The sequence below is a fragment of the Salmo salar genome, chromosome 20, assembly GCF_965601325.2.
Source record: "Salmo salar chromosome 20, fSalSal1, whole genome shotgun sequence".
NCBI lineage: Eukaryota > Metazoa > Chordata > Actinopteri > Salmoniformes > Salmonidae > Salmo > Salmo salar.
The window spans coordinates 24,159,306-24,181,001 of record NC_138310.1 but is presented as its reverse complement, the minus strand read 5'-3'; the positions used below and the strand labels follow the sequence as shown (position 1 = coordinate 24,181,001).

Below are 21,696 nucleotides of genomic sequence, written 5' to 3'. Positions count from 1 at the left end.
AAGCACTGGGAATGTGTGCAAATGTTTCTATAGTGCCAGCGCCAATTACTGTTCATCTGCACTCCTGCCACTTTATCTTTGACACAGAGCACATAGCGGATCACCGCATCACTGTCAAAATAAATTAGCTGCACTGGGGACATACAGAGAAGTTGATAAGACGTAAAGTAAAATAAAAACCCCCACATCAGACTCAACTGAGCCCTCTGAGCTCTGAGGATGGGGTAAAGACACATTACAAACAAATGTAATTAAGTATGTTAAAAAAGCAGCTTTTCTGTGTTGGAATAGTGTGGGCATACCTCAACAACAAAATGGTGTGGGCGCATACCAATCATTAGAAATATTCTTGTGAGTAGATTGCTGATTGGCAAACTCAGCCAATGAGCCAAGATGACATCATGTTCTATAAGGAATTATAAACTGGGTGGTTCGGCTGACATCCGTGGTATATCAGACCGTATACCACAGGTATGACAAAACTTTTATTTTTACCGCTTTAATTACGTTGGTAACCAGTTTATAATGGCAATAAGGTACCTCGGGGGTTTGTGGTATATGGCCAATATACCACGGCTAAGGGCTGTATCCAGGCACTCTGCTTTGCGTCGCGCATAAGAACAGCCCTTAGCCGTGGTACATCGGCCATTTACAACACCCCCCGTGCCTTATTGCTTAAATAGCAAGCATTTTTTAAACGGTCTGTTTGAGATACAAGTTTGAGGTGGGTTTTTTAAGTGTTTTTTTCTCCAATGTATACTTTGGCCACAAATATGAGTATAGAATGAGTTAACAACATTATTTAGGTATGAGAATATGAACTATTAAAAGTGTGATTTTCACTGGACAGTTCAATTTTAATTCCATAGTGTGTTTTAGTTAGGTAATAAAGATTTGTGTTGCCAACGGTATAAATGGCTTGTGGCCAGTGATATCCTGACTCTATAAAGATGAATCTCTAATGGACTTGCCCCAGAAGAGCCCACAATTTCATCGTCTTACTTTAAATAGACTAGACAAATGATTGCCATTATGAAATGCTGTGTGGAGCACACTGTGCTGTGCAGGCAGGTCCACTCTTTGTTGTTTGGTGGCAGTTGGTGGAGAAAGGACCTGTGCAACAGATGGAATCCATGAATTATAACAAGATGTTGACAGCTCTGATACTTTGAGGCATCATCCCATATTCCAGAGCACAAAGCAGAGGAAATGAAGAAGCTCCTCGCTCCCCCATCCTTCCCCTCTCCACCCTCAGAGTAGATCGCTACCAGGGGCAATTTCTGCTACTGCTCCTCCCAAAGATACCCATTTCCATTTCCAAAAGCTCCAACCAAAAATAAATATCTTTCTTAGCAGCAGAAATGTAAAACAGAATGTAGGCTAAAAGTTATGAGTAGGAAGAGCGTGAGAAACATTGCTTATTTTTAAGGGCTACTGAAATTAGGCTAAACTCATTTTCCAAAATTGCACAAGAGACATTGTCCCTGAAAAACCTGACAGGCAACAACAATTAAGGTGTCAGTGAATGTATGCCGAGAGTGTGAAAGAGATGAATTGAATGAGAGAAAGCTAATGATTTAAAGAAGATTTGTGCATGAAAGAAAAGATGAGCAGTGGGAATGTTTTTTCCAGAGACTGATCAAAATATACTGCTCAAAAAAATAAAGGGAACACTAAAATAACACATCCTAGATCTGAATGAATGAAATAATGTTATTAAATACTTTTTTCTTTACATAGTTGAATGTGCTGACCAAAAAAAAAAAATAATAATAATAATCACAAAAAAATAATCAATGGAAATCCAATTTATGGAGGTCTGGATTTGGAGTCGCACTCAAAATTAAAGTGGAAAACCACACTACAGGCTGATCCAACTTTGATGTAATGTCCTTAAAACAAGTCAAAATGAGGCTCAGTAGTGTGTGTGGCCTCCACGTGCCTGTATGACCTCCCTACAACGCCTGGGCATGCTCTGATGAGTTGGCGGATGGTCTCCTGAGGGATCTCCTCCCAGACCTGGACTGAAGCATCCGCCAACTACTGGACAGTCTGTGGTGCAACGTGGCGTTGGTGGATGGAGCGAGACATGATGTCCCAGATGTGCTCAATTGGATTCAGGTCTGGGGAACGGGTGGGCCAGTCCATAGCATCAATGCCTTCCTCTTGCAGGAACTGCTGACACACTCCAGCCACATGAGGTCTAGCATTGTCTTGCATTAGGAGGAACCCAGGGCCAACCGCACCAGCATATGGTCTCACAAGGGGTCTGAGGATCTCATCTCGGTACCTAATGGCAGTCAGACTACCTCTGGCGAGCACATGGAGGGCTGTGCGGCCCCCCAAAGAAATGCCACCCCACACCATGACTGACCCACCGCCAAACCGGTCAGGCTGGAGGACGTTGCAGGCAGCAGAACGTTCTCCACGGCGTCTCCAGACTCTGTCACGTGCTCAGTGTGAACCTGCTTCCTCTGAAGAGCACAGGGCGCCAGTGGCGAATTTGCCAATCTTGGTGTTCTCTGGCAAATGCCAAACGTCCTGCACGGTGTTGGGCTGTAAGCACAACCCCCACCTGTGGATGTCGGGCCCTCAAAGCACCCTCATGGAGTCTGTTTCTGACCGTTTGAGCAGACACATGCACATTTGTGGCCTGCTGGAGGTCATTTTGCAGGGCTCTGGCAGTGCTCCTCCTGCTCTTCCTTGCACAAAGGCGGAGGTAGCGGTCCTGCTGCTGGGTTGTTGCCCTCCTACAGCCTCCTCCACGTCTCCTGATGTACTGGCCTGTCTCCTGGTAGCGCCTCCATGCTCTGGACACTACGCTGACAGACACAGCAAACCTTCTTGCCACAGCTCGCATTGATGTGCCATCCTGGATGAGCTGCACTACCTGAGCCACTTGTGTGGGTTGTAGACTCCATCTCATGCTACCACTAGAGTGAAAGCACCGCCAGCATTCAAAAGTGACCAAAACATCAGCCAGGAAGCATAAGAACTGAGAAGTGGTCTGTGGTCACCACCTGCCAAACCACTCCTTTATTGGGGGTGTCTTGCTAATTGCCTATAATTTCCACCTGTTGTCTATTCCATTTGCACAACAGCATGTGAAATGTATTGTCAATCAGTGTTGCTTCCTAAGTGGACAGTTTGATTTCACAGAAGTGTGATTGACTTGGAGTTACATTGTGTTGTTTAAGTGTTCCCTTTATTTTTTTGAGCAGTGTATAAAACAATGTGTCAACAACACACCTATATCAGCCTCTGTGCTTTTCTTCATGTCTTTGTGGAGCTTCTTTGTCTGATCTTCCAACCTGTAAAATAAGGGAAATGTAGTTTTTTCAGTTCACGTTCTTGGATATCACAATAATACAGCATATAACATTTTGTAAGTATCGGTCCAAGTACAGTTAAGCATCTACAGAGCAAACTGACAGTAGGATCATGTGTTTGCATTCAGCAGCTAGGGTAGGCAGAGGGCAGTACAGAAAAAGGGTCCACTGTGTGCAGCCTGATCAAATCACTAATGCCTATACACAGCTCACTGACAGTCTTACTGGGATCTCAGTCGAACGAGAATGCTACAAATAAACACCTGCAAAATAACCTACAGTACATTCAGAAATTATTCAGACCCCTTGACTTTTTCCAAATTATGTTACTTATTTTAAAATTGATTGAATTGTTTTTTTTCTCATCAATCTACACAGAATACTCAGGTCTCCGGCAGCCTCTGGAACTGCCGGTCTGCAGCCAACAAGGCTGAGTTCATCTCAGCCTATGCTACCCTCCAGTCCCTAGACTTCCTGGCGCTGACGGAAACATGGATTACCACAGATAACACTGCTACTCCTACTGCTCTCTCTTCGTCTGCCCACGTGTTCTCGCATACCCCTAGAGCATCGAGCCAGCGGGGTGGTGGCACTGGAATCCTCATCTCTCCCAAGTGGACATTCTCTCTTTCTCCCCTGACCCATCTGTCTATCTCCTCATTTGAATTCCATGCTGCCACAGTTACCAGCCCTTTCAAGCTTAACATCCTTATCATTTATCGCCCTCCAGGTTCCCTTGGAGAGTTCATCAATGAGCTTGACGCCTTGATAAGTTCCTTTCCTGAAGATGGCTCACCTCTCACAGTTCTGGGTGACTTTAACCTCCCCACGTCTACCTTTGACTCATTCCTCTCTGCCTCCTTCTTTCCACTCCCTCTCCTCTTTTGACCTCCCCCTCTCACCTTCCCCCCCTACTCACAAGGCAGGCAATACGCTTGACCTCATCTTTACTAGATGCTGTTCTTCCACTAATCTCATTGCAACTCCCCTCCAAATCTCCGACCACTACCTTGTATCCTTTTCCCTCTTGCTCTCATCCAACACTTCTCACTCTGCCCCTACTCGGATGGTATTGCGCCGTCCCAACCTTCGCTCTCTCTCTCCCGCTATTCTCTCCTCTTCCATCCTATCATCTCTTCCCTCTGCTCAAACCTTCTCCAACCTATCTCCTGATTCTGCCTCCTCAACCCTCCTCTCCTCCCTTTCTGCATCCTTTGATTTTCTCTGTCCCCTATCCTCCAGGCCGGCTCGGTCCTCCCCTCCTGCTCCGTGGCTCGACGACTCACTACGAGCTCACAGAACAGGGCTCCGGGCAGCCGAGCGGAAATGGAGGAAAACTCGCCTCCCTGCGGACCTGGCATCCTTTCACTCCCTCCTCTCTACATTCTCCTCTTCTGTCTCTGCTGCTAAAGCCACTTTCTACCACTCTAAATTCCAAGCATCTGCCTCTAACCCTAGGAAGCTCTTTGCTACCTTCTCCCTCCCTCCTGAATCCTCCTCCCCCCCCCCCCCCTCCTCCCTCTCTGCGGATGACTTCGTCAACCATTTTGAAAAGAAGGTTGACGATATCCGATCCTCGTTTGCTAAGTCAAACGACACTGCTGGTCCTGCTCACACTGCCCTACCCTGTGCTTTGACCTCTTTCTCCCCTCTCTCTCCAGATGAAATCTCGCGTCTTGTGATGTCCGGCCGCCCAACAACCTGCCCACTTGACCCTATCCCCTCCTCTCTTCTCCAGACCATTTCCGGAGACCTTCTCCCCTACCTCACCTCGCTCATCAACTCATCCTTGACCGCTGGCTACGTCCCTTCCGTCTTCAAGAGAGCGAGAGTTGCACCCCTTCTGAAAAAACCTACACTCGATCCCTCCGATGTCAACAACTACAGACCAGTATCCCTTCTTTCTTTTCTCTCCAAAACTCTTGAACGTGCCGTCCTTGGCCAGCTCTCCTGCTATCTCTCTCAGAATGACCTTCTTGATCCTAATCAGTCAGGTTTCAAGACTGGGCATTCAACTGAGACTGCTCTTCTCTGTGTCACGGAGGCTCTCCGCACTGCTAAAGCTAACTCTCTCTCCTCTGCTCTCATCCTTCTAGACCTATCTGCTGCCTTTGATACTGTGAACCATCAGATCCTCCTCTCCACCCTCTCCGAGTTGGGCATCTCCGGCGCGGCCCACGCTTGGATTGCGTCCTACCTGACAGGTCGCTCCTACCAGGTGGCGTGGCGAGAATCTGTCTCCGCACCATGCGCTCTCACCACTGGTGTCCCCCAGGGCTCTGTTCTAGGCCCTCTCCTATTCTCGCTATACACCAAGTCACTTGGCTCTGTCATATCCTCACATGGTCTCTCCTATCATTGCTATGCAGACGACACACAATTAATCTTCTCCTTTCCCCCTTCTGATAACCAGGCGGCGAATCGCATCTCTGCATGTCTGTCAGACATATCAGTGTGGATGACGGATCACCACCTCAAGCTGAACCTCGGCAAGACGGAGCTGCTCTTCCTCCCGGGGAAGGACTGCCCGTTCCATGATCTCGCCATCACGGTTGACAACTCCCTTGTGTCCTCCTCCCAGAGTGCTAAGAACCTTGGCGTGATCCTGGACAACACCCTGTCGTTCTCCACTAACATCAAGGCGGTGACCCGATCCTGTAGGTTCATGCTCTACAACATTCGCAGAGTACGACCCTGCCTCACACAGGAAGCGGCGCAGGTCCTAATCCAGGCACTTGTCATCTCCCGTCTGGATTACTGCAACTCGCTGTTGGCTGGGCTCCCTGCCTGTGCCATTAAACCCCTACAACTCATCCAGAACGCCGCAGCCCGTCTGGTGTTCAACCTTCCCAAGTTCTCTCACGTCACCCCGCTCCTCCGCTCTCTCCACTGGCTTCCAGTTGATGCTCGCATCCGCTACAAGACCATGGTGATTGCCTACGGAGCTGTGAAGGGAACGGCACCTCCATACCTTCAGGCTCTGATCAGGCCCTACACCCAAACAAGGGCACTGCGTTCATCCACCTCTGGCCTGCTGGCCCCCCTACCTCTGAGGAAGCACAGTTCCCGCTCAGCCCAGTCAAAACTGTTCGCTGCTCTGGCACCCCAATGGTGGAACAAGCTCCCTCACGACGCCAGGACAGCGGAGTCAATCACCACCTTCCGGAGACACCTGAAACCCCACCTCTTTAAGGAATACCTAGGATAGGATAAAGTAATCCTTCTAACCCCCCCCCCCCCCCTTAAAAGATTTAGATGCACTATTGTAAAGTGGTTGTTCCACTGGATATCATAAGGTGAATGCACCAATTTGTAAGTCGCTCTGGATAAGAGCGTCTGCTAAATGACTTAAATGTAAATGTAAATGTAAATACCCCATAATGAGAAAGCAAAAACAGGGTTTTAGAATCTTTTGCAAATGTATTAAAAAAACTAAAAAAACTGAAATATCACATTTACACAAGGATTCAGACCCTTTATTCAATACTTTGTTGAAGCGCCTTTGGAAGCGATTATAGCCTTGAGTCTACTTGGGTATGACGCTACAAGCTTAGCACACCTGTTTTTGGGGAGTTTCTCCAATTTTTCTCTGCAGATCCTCTCCAGCTCTGTCAGGTTGGATGGGGAGCGTCGCTGCACAGCTATTTTCAGGTCTCTCCAGAGATGTCGATTGGGTTCAAGTCCGGGCTCTGGCTGGGCCACTCAAGGACAATCAGAGTCTTGTCCCGAAGCCACTGCTGAGTTGTCTTGGCTGTTGCTTAGGGGTCATTGTCCTGTTGGAAGGTGAACCTTCGCACCAGTCTGAGGTCTTGAGCAGGTTTTCATCAAGGATCTCTCTGTACTTTGCTCCGGCATCTTTCCCTCGATCCTGACCAGTCTCCCAGTCCCTGCCGCTGAAAAACATCCCCACAGCCTGATGCTGCCACCACCTTACTTCACCGTAGGGATGGTATCAGGTTTCCTCCAGACGTGACGCTTGGCATTCAGGCCAAAGAGTTCAATCTTGGTTTCATCAGACCAGAGAATCTTGTTTCTCATGGTCTGAGAGTCCCTTAGGTGACTTTTGGCAAACTTCAAGCGGGCTGTCATGCCCCTTTTACTGAGGAGTGGCTTCCATCTGGCCACTCTACCATAAAGGCCTTATTGGTGGAGTGCTGCAGAGGTGGTTATCCCATCTCCACAGAGGAACTCTGTCAGAGTGACCATCGGGTTCTTGGTCACCTCCCTGACCAAGGCCCTTCTCCCCGATTGCTCAGTTTGGCCGGGCGGCCAGCTCTAGGAAGAGTCTTGGTGGTTTCAAACTTCTTCCATTTAAGAATTATGGAGGCCACTGAGTTCTTGGGGACCTTCAATACTGCAGAAATGTTTTGGTATACAAATCTGTGCCTCAACACAATCCTGTCTCTGAGCTCAATTCCTTCGACCTCATGGCTTGGTTTTTGCTCTGACATGCACTGTCAACTATGGGACCTTATATAGACAGGTGTGTGCCTTTCCAAATCATGTCCAACAATTGAATTTATCTTCAATCAAGTTGAAGAAACATCTCAAGGATGATCAATGAAAACAGGATGCAAGTGAGCTCAAATAAAGGTATTTCTAAAAACCTGTTTTCACTTTGTCATTATGGGGTAGTGTGTGTAGATTGATGAGGAAAAAAATTGCATTTCATAAATTTTAGAATAAGGGATGCATGATATATCGGTCAACTAGATGTCTAGTTTAACGCCGATGTTGAAGCTGACGTGCATACCTATATTGCGCAGTTTGCGCTACATGTGCAACACAGCATTCATAACCTAGCTCACAATGTCTGCTGTGTGGATCGTGCAGTCATTTGAAAGAGGAAGAACATTTCAGCGAGAGAACTCAAAAGGCGAAACCCATTAAAGCCAAGATGATGGAATTCATTGCCCTTGACAATCAACCGTTCTCTGTCGTGAGTGATGTTGGTTTTCGCCGACTGGCCGAGCACCGGTACACACTACCAAGTGCGCTATTTGTCAGATGTTGCCCTAGCGGAGTTACACAGTAATAGCGTCACTGCTGTTAGCTTCAAGACATACATACTATGGAATGCCGTTTGGGTCTTTGCATGTCAAAAAAGATACTGTAGCACTGTCAAAGCTGTACAGAAAAAGTCTGCAAACAAACAAACAGTGGCCATGAACGATGTGTTTACAATACCGCGTTGGTAATAACGCATCTTTTGTTCGACTGCAACTTCTGGGGTAGCTAGCTTTAGCTTGGTACCTATGCCATACTTTTATTTTGAAGGCTAACCGCAAAGTCCACTATTGCGGCTAATCCTTATTGTGGCTAGCTTCATATAGATGGGTCCGACCATTAATCAAATAAAAACTGGTCTTATAAATTAGGGTTATTTTAGATGATGACACCTAGCTATATAGTTAGCTAGCTAACTATAGCTAATGAAACAGATTGTTGCTTTGCTATGTTTTTGGGAAAGAACATTGTTTGCATCTATGAGCTAGCTAGCTTTTTTTTTTTTTATGACCAGCACTGTAGGTGCGCGAGACAACATTACCAGTATCGTAGCATACGTATTGATGAATCGTTGTGGCATGAAATACAAGTGATAGTTATTACACTATGTAAAAAATGTATGAACACGTTAAATTATTATGTGACGTGCAGTCATATTCAGGTCCTGATTGGTCAACAAGCTTATTTGACACGTCAAAGAGTGTTATCTACTGGTCACTGTTTTCTTTTTTGACACGCAAAGTCCCAAACGGCGTTCCATAGAAATCCTGGTTGAGAATGAAACGACTGAACAATGAAACCGCACAGCAAGTAAATGAAAGAAATAGGTTTTGATTATGTTTTACTGGTAATGGGGACATATGTAACTGCCAACAAAATAACTTTTTGGTTAGTGTGGTGTGTGTGTAACCTTTATTTAACTAGGCAAGTCAGTTAAGAACAAATTCTTATTTACAATGACGGACTATCCTGGCCAAACCCGGACGACGCTGGGCCAATTGTGATACAGCCCGGATTCGAACCAGGGACTGTAGTGATACCTCTTGCACTGAGCCTTAGACCGCTGCGTCCATGTGTGTGTGTGTTAACTAGTTAACTGTACTAGAATGCTTAAAAGGCCGCAAAAAAAAATGTAATATCGATTATTGGTACCGTTTAGTTTTGTTTGGCAAGGAAAATATCGGATATCGGTATCGGCCAAAAATGGCACATCGGTGCATCACTAGCTGTAACGTAACAAAATTCAGAAAAAGTCAAGGGATCTGAATACTTTCAGAAGGCACTGTATGAACTGGGACATTCAATAGGATTACAAATTCCATTGATTTTATATAAAACACATTATTATGACATCCCTTTAGCTAATTAAAAATACTAGGATTGCTTCATGTTTCGGTCAACTAAATTCTGGCATATAAGCATTTGTCTTTAATCATCCCTCCAAATTCATTCAAATGATGGGTGTTAAAATGGCAATTATGAGAGTACGGAGGCTGTATCGTGTGTCGTTCATTATATCAATTAAGGGAAACGAGGGACTGTTTAGCAACTCCCAGGAGACTGCTGACACATTAGTTTTCAGGGATTCATTAAGGGAGGGGGACTGAAAGAACAACAACGCTTTTCCCATTTCCTTGTCCAATCTGTTTTATCTGACAGGAGGCAGGAGAGTGTGAAGGCTGAGGAGGGCTCTTCTGGATGTCGGCCAGGTGTGCCAGAGGTCTGCTCCTACAAGGTGTTAATGGATGCCTGCTGAAGCAGCTGCTGCTACTCACCGCTGTGTGCCCCAACAGTTTGCCCTCTACTGCCGCCAACAGCCAGCCTCTCTACACTCCCTGCTGCTATGGTATAATGCCATAGGAGTATGGAATTAGCAGCTGATCTCAGGTAAAAAATAAATAAAAAATACTACTCTGGGATTAGAGATGCAAGACTTAACGTGGAAGGCATTGGATGATAAAATAATTTGCCAAATTGGACCCCGAGAGGTCTTTTAAATGACACTGGTTATATTTCCACTCAAATTAATAGAAATATTGAATTCAACAACAGTCCAAAGAGCTAGATGGCAGAATTACGTCCACTAAGAGTTCCTGATATGGATTAGAAGGGAGTGCCAAGACGTCTGTATATGCCTGCTTCTCTTACTCATCATGTGTAAGGTATATTGTGGTGCCATGTCTCCTACTCAACGAAACCTTGAAGCGCTCCCACTCAGTCTGCAGGCCCATCGGGGAGTCTCTTTAACCTAAGACACACAGCAGGGGAGGGCCTCATGTGCTAGCTCACGGAAGGTCTTGGGCAACAGAATGCTTTGAACACTTCTCTACTTGGTTACACACAAACAATCTATATTGTGTAACCCAACTCAGTTCTGCATGGGTCTGAAAAGAGAGATGTGAAAGATTGAGTCTAACATTGTCTTTCCCGTTGAAAACAATTATTTAAATGTTGATGTGGAAGCCTAACAGCCCTGAGAGAGAACACACACGTGTGTTCAACTCCACAAATCAATGGAATATTTGCCCTTAAAATAGCAGTCATAATGCCTTGTAGTCTGTGTCAGTTCAGTGTTCATCTGCAATAATGATGCACAGTCAATACATATGGGAAACTGAGCACAAATTAAATCTTTAACAAACTTACTTTTGGAGCTTGTCATATTCTCGTTCAAAGTCTCTTTCAACCTGTAAAAACACATTGAAACTCATTGTTAGATACAACATTATCATCTTTGTGTTCATGTCTGTTCAGTCAATGTTGTTCCATTATAGTCCTAACATGTGCTTACCGAATACTAAATATCCCTGCTATTGGAGAGGTCAATTACACAGCAACAGAATTACGCTTTGACTCAGAATTTCAAATATTTTGATTTGTTGAACACTTTTTTTGGTTAATACATGATTCAATGTGTGTTATTTCATAGTTTCTCTTCACTATTATTCTACAATGTAGAAAATAGTCAAAATAAAGAAAAACCCTTGAATGAGTAGGTGTGTCAAACTTTTGACTGGTAATGTATATGAAAGTCATTCTCATGTTCCACAAGTTTTGAAATCACAGAGCATACTATGCCTTAATTTCCCCAAAATATAGGCTCTTAGCTATGGTTGCAAAGCTACTGGTAATTTACTAAAGTTACCGGAATCTTCAGTAATTTTGGTAATTAACAGAAAGGCAATCTACTGTAACTTTGGTAATTTATACTTGAATAACTTAAAAAAAAAGTATTAATATATACAGTAGCATTAATTTTTAATATCTGTGTTCATATTGTCTATGAGTTTTTAGTAGATAGACCATATGGTTCAAGAGAAAATAGCCTAATTAATGAAAAAAACACCAAATCAACAATGGCATTATTTTCTAATAACTCTGCAACTATTGACTTTTTTCACAACTGCCACCAGATTGACGCCAAAACATTGACAACAAATACATAGACATAGTAAAATAAAAACGTTAAAAAAAATTCAAAAAAGATATTTGCTGAAACCCTAATTTAAACACCAATGGTATTCGTTATGTTGATGGTTTATATTTAGGATAATATTTTACAGCTTTGTCATTCCATTTTTTGAATTATTTCAGACATTTTACATGTGATAAGGCCACACAGAGGGCCAAAAATAATTACAGACAGCTGTGATAATCTGAAGTACCCAAAAGGGCCACTAGATGTCTTGTGATTGATTACTTAAAATCCTTGAAAGATACCAAAATTATGGTAGTTTACTGGTAAACTTCAAAAGTTTCCAGTAATATACCCTCCCTTTGCAACCCTACCCTTGGCTTTCATTTGACACCCAATTTGATATGGAACTTGTGCTCATGGGTCCTTTTCAATGGAAATGCCCAACAATAAACCCATAATCTGAGCACAGACTGGCTCCCCCTGGTCCTTGGACAATTAGAAGTCACTCCAGTTCCTCTAATTTGTTTCATGTTTTTAGTTCTAGAGGTCTGGTTGAAAGCCCACACCCTCCTCTGCCTCAGATCAGACTAGACTGATTGAACAGGCCAGTGCTGATTATGGAGGTAGCAGGGGTTTCTTTTTTGTGGTTCTGTGGGCTTCTGGATAAACAGGCAGCTGCCAGTCTGTCACCGGAGGGAGGGCTGTCCACAGGGCTCCCTGTACTCTAGCCCACTCCCTGGGTCTGGCCTGGGATGTCACAGGAAGCTACCCAGGAGCCCGTTCTTACTGTCTGCTGTTGCTGGGCCACAGTCAGACAAATTACTGTGGAAGTGGTTTTCCCCTAAGGAGGGTGCCCACTCACTGGCAGCTACCTCTGCCCCCTCATATGATTTGGACAAATTGACACCCCACAGACTCACTTCCCAGGTTCATTGATGAAGGTACAGTAACTTGTCTGACAATTTACTGGTGGTTACCTCTAGTACACTATGCTCATTTTGTGAACCTAGACTCATACGCCTTATACAATATCAAGATATTTCTGAAAATCCAAGGGTAACAAGTTAAAAATGTAGTTGGTCAGGATGAGGGACTTCCTTTGGGTTTCCTCCACATTTTTAAACAACATTTCTGAATGTGCTGATTATAGGCTCCTTTGGAGAATCAATGATTGGAAGTAGAAGCTGGGTAACTGCTGTCCATTAAATTCTGTGGGACCTGAAACATTGTGTAAGGTTTATGGAGTCACTCCCAGGCCACATAGACATGAATTAAGCCTAACTCCTTCACTACCCAGTACAGTGTGTGGATGGGGTGCTCGCCCTCAAAGCTAAATCCATGGTTTAAAAGCTAAAACTGAATTTGTCTTCCAGAAGAAAATGTCAATCCTCTTCCAGAACCACCACGACACTCATATTTAAAACACATAGCCTACATTTCTCACAACAAAATGCAAATGCCTATTTTTAATTGGTTGGGCCAGAGTGCCTAGCCTTAGCCCATTAAAGAGGTACAAATATCAAGCTTGGATTGTTGCAGTCTGAAAGTCTCTCACGCATCACTAAAACAGTGAATCGTAAGATCCCAGTATGCCTCTATAAACCATCAAGCTAAATAAAGCCTGGTAGCGAGTGTCTAGCGAAATTATACATGATTTCATAATCTATTGTCTGGTTTCATTGGTGTTGAAGGTGCAACACTAATATGAGGCTCTTATATTGGCATGTTAGGTCGCTTTTGTAAATTAGGGACAGGGAGAGGAGAGAATACTGAACACTTACTGTTTTGGAAACAATCTGCTTTTTTGGTTGTCCAATCTTGAAGGGCATCCTGGAAGCAGACAACATGATCAATTGGTGGGACAGACACATACATGTACAACCACATTCTGCACATCACAAAGACAATCTAACACATCCAAACACTGACATTTAACTGAAATGAGAGGCATTTTTAAAGGGCTGGCAGACCACAGCAGGTACTCTGACTGGTAGGTAATAATGTGTTGTGAAGTGGGACCAAGTGAACAAGTGTATCCTATGGCTAAGTCACAGCCAGCCAAATGCAATGCTGTTAACCCCTGGCCTTGAAGTGCGTTTCAGGAGCCCTGTGCCTTGACTTCCTGTCACCACATCTGGCTTCCATTGCTAGCGGATATCACTAATTAGAAGTTGCAGTTCCCTCTGCTCCTAGTGGCTTTCCTGCAACTTGCAACTCCCCCCCCCCCCCATCAGACACAGGCCCACATCAAACACAGGCCCACATTTGATTTGATATAATGGCCATAGCCTGACAGATTGCTGTGAATTGAGACTGCAGAGAGGCAGCTCACAATGCATCACTCTGCACTCCTGACAGCCCCCAGTCAGTCTACAGCCTAAGCCTATGGTTTATTAAAAACTTCAACGCCAGTATGATGACAAGATCCAAGGTTAGCCTACTCATCGTTTGATAGAAGATTAAGATTCCTAAATGGTATTAATGGTGTAATGGTTATGTGGTTAGATTAAGCATTAGGCTACATCCATATGCAATTTTCCTCTATATTAATTAAATTCATGCCACTGCTACCAAAAATTATGTAATAAAAAAAAAAAAAGATAAATATATTTAAGTCCGAGACAAGCTTTTATATGGAGTCGTTGGCTCAAATGACTGGAAGTCTATGGGAACAGCTAGCATGTCATTGCGCTAACACTAGTAGCAATGCACACTAGAGGTTGACACGGGAACAGGATTCCCGCAGATCCCACGGGATTCCGGCAGGAATGGGAGTCAAGTTCTAGAGTCAAGTTCGGGACAGGATCGACAGTCCACAGGAACGAACAGCACATAAATAGCATTTCACTACACCCGCAATAACAACTGCTTAATATGTGTATGTGACCAATACAATTTGATAAAAATGAAAAATTGTAGCCCTAATATAGTTTACTTAATAAAAATCTATAAAATATAAAATGGTCATTTCTCCCATCCCCCCTATCATCAGCTCACTCTCACGCATCACTGCAGTCACTACTTTACCTCAGATGCCAACATGGGTCAGTGAATGACGAAGCTTGCAAGAGAGGAATTGCGTTCGTCCGACTCTGGGTAAGTGTAAGGTCTGCCTTCATTGCCAAAATCTCGTAATGTGGTTGTTATCAGCCGTGTGTGTAGGGCAGGCACTGTCTCGTGAGCGTTGAGCAGCTGCCAAATGGAGCAGTTGCTATGGCTACTCGCACACAGAGCGCGGGACAGACAGATGAGTGGCTAACGGAGGAAGTTATTTCTGATTTCTGTGCGTAAAAATGAGCACGGGCGGGAATGATTTTTATCAGGATGGGACCCGAAAGTTCTGGGGTTCTAACTTTTCAACAAAGTAAGGGAAACATTTTGACAGGATAAGAAGAGACAGGAATGGATTTTCACTCCCCCGTGTTAACCTCTAATGCATCCCCCTACCCTTGCCACCACTGCTGAAAAAAGTCCTAGGGGAAACGCTGATACGTAAAATAGGCCTACACTGTGACATCTGATGCTAGTTTTGATAGGTAACGGCACCTTGTCTTAATGCCATCAGTTTTTTATCCACCTGAAACCAACTTTCATAACCATGACTCGCTACATAAGTTGTTACTTAAATCACCAGAATGATGCAGAATCCATGAGGAAGAAAACTTTGTCTTTATATAGCCACTGCACATGGCTGTAGGATGTCATTGATGTGACACTAACAACATCCAAGGCACATGATGGACGGTTGCAGTTGACAGGCTCTGTGAGGCAGCAGCTGCGTCAAAAGAAAGGTGTGTAGACTAATGAGATGGAAAGGAGAGGGTGTGAGGTAGGGCATCGTTGTGCAACCAGGAAACGCCACTGATGTGTGTGTGTGTGGCAGTTCCCTTAGATGACGGCTCAATCAGAAATCCCAATACAGCCAAGGGAGGCAACAGTAAAATTGGCTTAATCCAAATTACAACAGAAAGGCTGTTTTCACTGGCAGGAGGGAGTATTAAGTCCCTGTCAAACTAACCCTGGTAAAGCTCTAGGAGAAAAATGATCTTTGATTCCCTTTATGACTCCTAGAGTAAAGCAATGTTAAGAAAAAAAATGAATGTATCCAATTCATAAACCACTTTGTCATATCAGATCAAGTCCAACTTCTAAGGTTGAAATGGCTGATTTCAGGAGGAAAACATAGTTTCACCTATGTCATACTTCTGATGTGCCAACACCATCATGGAAAACTACATTTTGTCACCCACTGAAATTCCTGTGGTCCACAGGGTGACTCATTTTACTACATGCAACGCATCACCAGACCACTATGGGAGTAACTAGGCCTAACTATCTGAGCAACAATCTGGAGACTTCACAAGGACTATTATGATATGTCAACTGTTTGTTAAACATGCAGTAACTTTCCAATAAAGAAGGGAAGATCATTAAGGCAACAAGGCCTGCTAGAGCTCTTGCAAAACACCCTGACTGTAATCTAGGCTATATCTTTAACCCTTCAATACAAAAGATCTTCGCCAAGTAGAACATACAATCTAGCCCACTGTAACACAATAGGTCATAGACTGCTGTTGTTAATAAGTATGCTTAGCCTATGTGGACACTGCCTTATTTGCTCAAATTCCCAAAGCGATCCAGAGAATGGTAGGCTATATAGAGGGGTAGAGGAAGGAGGATGGTCTATGCTGTGGGAATCGTTTGTTATGTTTCTTCACACACTGTGCCATTTTAGTAGAGGCCTGTACATTTAGAAACTTTGGTTAGCTGTAAGCCCTGATCCCATGACCTACTCAAAGAAGGGCAGGAAAGACAGCTTGCACAGAGCTACATTAGGTAGGCTAACTAGAGAGCACAACCTTCTCCCCGATGGACAGACTTGCAGCTTATTAGTCTAAGTGAACACTGCACCGTGATTACAGCAAGCCAAGCACAACAACAGCACCACATTGTGCTCAAACTACAATAGGTTAGGCCTTGATTTCAGGTACAACAACTGAGAAATAAGATGGCATGTTTTGGGGGATTATTCTATAGAATAAATATCAGGTCAAAAATGATCATGTTTAGCATCTTTGGACATGTTCCAATACTTGAATTCAAAACAGCAATACAATGCTTAGCCTATAGGTCAATAAACTTATAGGCATAAGGCATACTTTCACTTCATTAATCAAGGAGTAGGCAAGGGCCAATTTATAGAAAGTCTTAGGCCTTCATTTTTTATATTTAGCCTAAATGTCCTTACAAAATTATAGCCCTAACTATTTTCTTATAAAATGAAGCACAATAGTCCCAATTTTCCCAGAGTTCTACTGTGGTTCACACAACAATATGGCTGATGGTGTAGTAGGGATGTCAAATGTTCAGCCTGCTGCACAGACCCTATGGACCGTCTAGTCTAGGGTACCTGGTTATATTTTAGGAGCATTTTTAACTCTCTCCATGTTAAAGTAGGAAGATATACACTTAGTGGCCAGTTTATTACATACACCACCCGTTCAAGAAAATGATTCGCTCCGACAGACAGTGAATCACACGGCCGTGGCTTGCTATATAAAGCAGGCAGACATCGAGGCATTCAGTTACTGTTCGATTAAATGTTAGAATGGGTAAAACGAGTGACCTAAGCGACTTTGAGCGTGGTATGATCGTTGGTGCCAGGTGCACAATTTCCAGTATCTCAGAAACAGCTGGCCTCCTGGAATGTCTAGGGTTTACCAAGAATGGTGCGAGAAACAAAAAACATCCAGTCAGTAGCAGTCCTGTGGGTAATAACAGCTCGTTGATGAGAGAGGTTGAAGGAGAAAGGCAAGAATCATGCAAGCTAACAGGAGGCCCACAAACAGACAAATAACAGCGCAGTACAACAGTGGTGAGCAGAACAGCATCTCAGAACGCACAACTCGTCAGTCCTTGTCACGGATGGGTTATTGCAGCAGACGACCACACCAGGTTCCACTCCTATCAGCTAAAAACAAGAAGCAGCGGCTCCAGTGGACACGCGATCACCAACACCGGACAACTGAGGAGTGGAAAAACATCGCCTGGCTTGACGAATCCCAGTCCCTGTTGCGTCATGCTGATGGCAGAGTCAGGATTTGGCGTAAGCAACATGAGTCCATGGCCCCATTCTGCCTGGTGTCTACGGTACAGGCTGGTGGTGGTGGTGTAATGGTGGAGGGAATGTTTTCCTGGCACACGTTAGGTCCCTTAATACCAATTGAGCAACGTTTGAACACCACAGCGTATCTGAACATTGTTGCTGACCAGGTGCATCACTTCATGGCTACATTTACTATCATACATACAAATATTGAATCGACATATTTAATTGTTATATTACGCTAATTTCTCTATGGTGGACAGAACGTGTTACATTACACAGACTAATGTTTTCATCACACAAGATTTACAAGAAATAAACACCCTTTTTACCTCAGATTGGTGATGTTAGTATTAAAGTTTATCATCACGATCTCACAAAATCGATTGCATAAAACAGATGAATATCTTTGGTTTAGTAACAATGTTTTTGTCATACGTGCAAGTCTGTAGTGGGACTTAGAATGCAGCTGTCATTTTCAGACCACGGTGGCTTCCAATAAATGTCTCTGGCCTCACATGAATTCATGGATTTGACGGTTAAAAGGTCCTATGCAGCCATTTTTATTTCAATATTATGAAGTAATTTCTTATTAAAGGGCATCCTCATTCTCACAGTATTATTCCAACCTCAGTTGCGGATGGCCTTCGAGGCAGAGTTCCTCTGTCCAGTGTCTGTTATTTTGCCCATCTTAATATTTTCTTTGTAATTAGCCAGTCTGAGATATGGCTTTTTCTTTGCAACTCTGCCTAGAAGGCCAGCATCCCGGAGTCACCTCTTCACTGTTGACTTTGAGACTGGTGTTTTGCGGGTACTATTTAATGAAGCTGCCAGTTGAGGACTTGTGAGGCATATGTTTCTTAAACTAGACACTAATGTACTTGTCCTCTTGCTCAGTTGTGCACCGGGGCCTCCCACTCCTCTTTCTATTCTAGTTAGAGCCAGTTTGCGCTGTTCTGAGAAGGGAGTAGTACACAGATTTGTACAAGATCTTCAGTTTCTTGGCAATTTCTCGCATGGAATAGCCTTAATTTCTCAGAACAAGAATAGACTGACGAGTTTCAGAAGAAAGGGCTTTGTTTCTGCCCATTTTGAGCCTGTAATCGAACACACAAATGCTGATGCTCCAGACACTCAACTAGTCTAAAGAAGGACAGTTTTATTGATTCTTTAATCAGAACAACAGTTTTCAGCTGTGCTAACATAATTGTAAAAGGGTTTTCTAATGGTCAATAAGCCTTTTAAAATGATAAACTTGGGTTAGCTATCACAACGTGCTGTTGGAACACAGGAGTGATGGTTGCTGATAAGGGGCCTCTGTATGCCTACGTAGATATTACATTTTTAAAAATCTGTCGTTTCCAGCTACAATAGTCATTTACAACATTAACAATGTCTACACTGTATTTCGCATCAATTTGATGTTATTTTAATGGACAAAATGTTTTGCTTTTCTTTCAAAAACATGGACATTTCTAAGTGACCCCAAACTTTTAAACGGTAGTGTATATACAAAACACAGGAAAATTGCATTTTGGACTGCAAAGAGCCTTTAACCTATCATTCAAATGAAAGCCAACCCGTCGCTATTTAGAAATTGACCTGAGGTAGTAATTCGTTTAAATTATCCAGTCAAAAAAGTGTTGTTTGCTTTCCGTATTGGCCATCGTGCAAAAATAATTTTCATAGAGATATATTGATAAATGGCTACGACAGGTTGTCATCCATCAACAGACATATGTTCATTAAGGTTTATCTGTTAGAAGAGTGCAAACTGTACATGTCGCCGCGGTTATTGTCCCAGTTCCATTGATTTCAATACAATATCAATTTGAGTGATTTGCACATGTTATTGATTACAGTAGAACAAGCTAATCATTTCCAATCTTGAGTGACCGCTTGGTAAATATTGGTGCGTGTGCAGTTTATAAGGTAGTAAAGGTACTAATTTAACAAAATACAAGTAATCTGAACAAGTGTGGCACGTGTGTGTAGGGAGTATGTTTCATGTATTGGTTCTCAAAATATCACAACTTATTTCAGCATTATTATGAATTTGGACATATAAAACTGGTGTTTTACATAAAAAAGCCATGACAACAGGAAGCAGCAACAGTATAAATCTCAATGTATGTTTTGGGAATATAAATGGTACCTAACATTTTCCAACAGGATTCTACTTTATCAGGTAAAAACAACTTAATTTTTTTGATGTTGTGATTAGTAAAATCGTGATAATACGTTTGTCCTGGCTAGGTGTAGGCCTACTGCTTAAAGGGGCAAACTTCAGTGGACACAAAGCAGTCACCCCACCACTGTTTTGGTAAAAAGCTGAGGGATAGGGCTAGAGAAACGCAACAACTCAAATTCAAGCCGAGCTACGGATGCAAGGACTGACCAACCATGATATCAAAATGATAGTTATAACTGTGTGTTTCTATACAGTGTTTACATTTACATTGTTTACAAACATTGGATTAAAGCAAGCTTATATTTTGGATTCTGATGTGGTAGGACAGTTGAACTAAGCTAATGAGGCATTTATAAATTATATTCTTCAAGAATCAAGGACTAAGCTTTTTCCTTACAGACGTCACTCTAGTCTAGAGGTATGCATGCCCAGAGAAACAAGTCTTATTTACCATCACAGCTACTGGCTCTGCATGATACAAATACAGAAATTATGCTGCTACAGCTAGAACAAATGAATACGTTGGAACTACAAATGTGTACGCCATCGGCAAGGGGATACAATTAACTGGGGCTATTGCATGGAGTACAGAAAGCTGGTTGAGTACATTAGGAGTGTGATTGTTCTGATGACCCCTGAGTCAAATCACTCGCGTCATATTGGCTGTGCCTTCTGATGGAAGCGTGGCCTGCCAGCTATTGATCCTCAGCCGTGTGACGCTATCTTGATTATTTCATCACTGGCACATTCTAGACATGCAAATGGAAAGGCCGTCACAGAAGCACAAGAAACGACCAAAGATCTCCACCCAATAAGTCCCCTACATATATCAAAGACAGTTCTGAAGGGGTGGGGGCTAGCTAACGTGTACGGAAAATGTACTGTTCTGTATTGCCTGTAAGGGTATCTACACATTTAGGCTACGGTGAAATGTTGCTGCCTAGCTGGTAACGTTTCTTACCTAGCCAGCTAGCGAACGTTAGCTAAGAATGTAACTCCAAAGTTGCAATGTAAACATCGGATTTAAATTCCTTAGCTAGCTAACGTTTCTTAGTACTGGCATGAAACGATATCTGCTAACTAGATGGTAGGTTAGCTAAATTAGTTAAGAGTTAGTTAGCCGCTTACTTACTCTAACAAGCTGAAGTAAGCAAGCCAACAGTTAGCTTGCTAAGGTAGCTAGATTGCGAATGTAAATAGATAGCCAACGTTAGGTCGCTAGCTAGGTGCGCTTATGCTAGCCTTTGATAATGAGTTGACGATTTTGCAAGGCAACTGGACCCATACTATTCGCTATATCTATTACGACATTAGCTACATAGCTAATTTGTATAATATATTTGTAAAAAGCTTGATCAGTTCTAGATTACTTTACTGAAAGCTAAGCCACACAGCCTAAATTCTCTAGCTAACAATTGAGCTGTCACTTGTCGAGACAAACTCTTAGTTTAAAGGTGAATTCGTCTTTCGTTTAGCTAGCTGTCTTATCAAAATACATACCAGCTCATTTTGTCTGAATTTCTAATCCAGTTTCAACGGGCAGCTGTTCTCTCAGCAAACCTCATTCCCTTTCACACAAAATAATAGATTAAGTAATCAGGAAGTGGCTACGGTAGTTTGTGTTCACGTGGTGGTCAAGGGGATT

At 43.3% G+C, this 21,696-nt stretch overlaps 1 protein-coding gene across 2 annotated transcripts in view; it reads right to left on the bottom strand.

The window, feature by feature from the left end:
- bin3 (bridging integrator 3) overlaps positions 1 to 21,696 on the bottom strand; it is a 40,962-nt gene extending 19,266 nt beyond the window's left edge. Inside the window, exons 1-4 of one of the 2 annotated variants that reach the window (XM_014160141.3) lie at positions 21,552 to 21,696; positions 13,536 to 13,584; positions 10,983 to 11,023; positions 3,250 to 3,311 (exon numbers count right to left, since the gene is read on the bottom strand). In XM_014160141.3, the coding sequence (XP_014015616.2) occupies positions 3,250 to 3,311; positions 10,983 to 11,023; positions 13,536 to 13,584; positions 21,552 to 21,559 (160 nt within the window). In that variant the 5' untranslated portion in view covers positions 21,560 to 21,696. The remainder of the gene's footprint in view (positions 1 to 3,249; positions 3,312 to 10,982; positions 11,024 to 13,535; positions 13,585 to 21,551) is intronic. The other variant, XM_045703109.2, reaches the window with a different exon arrangement.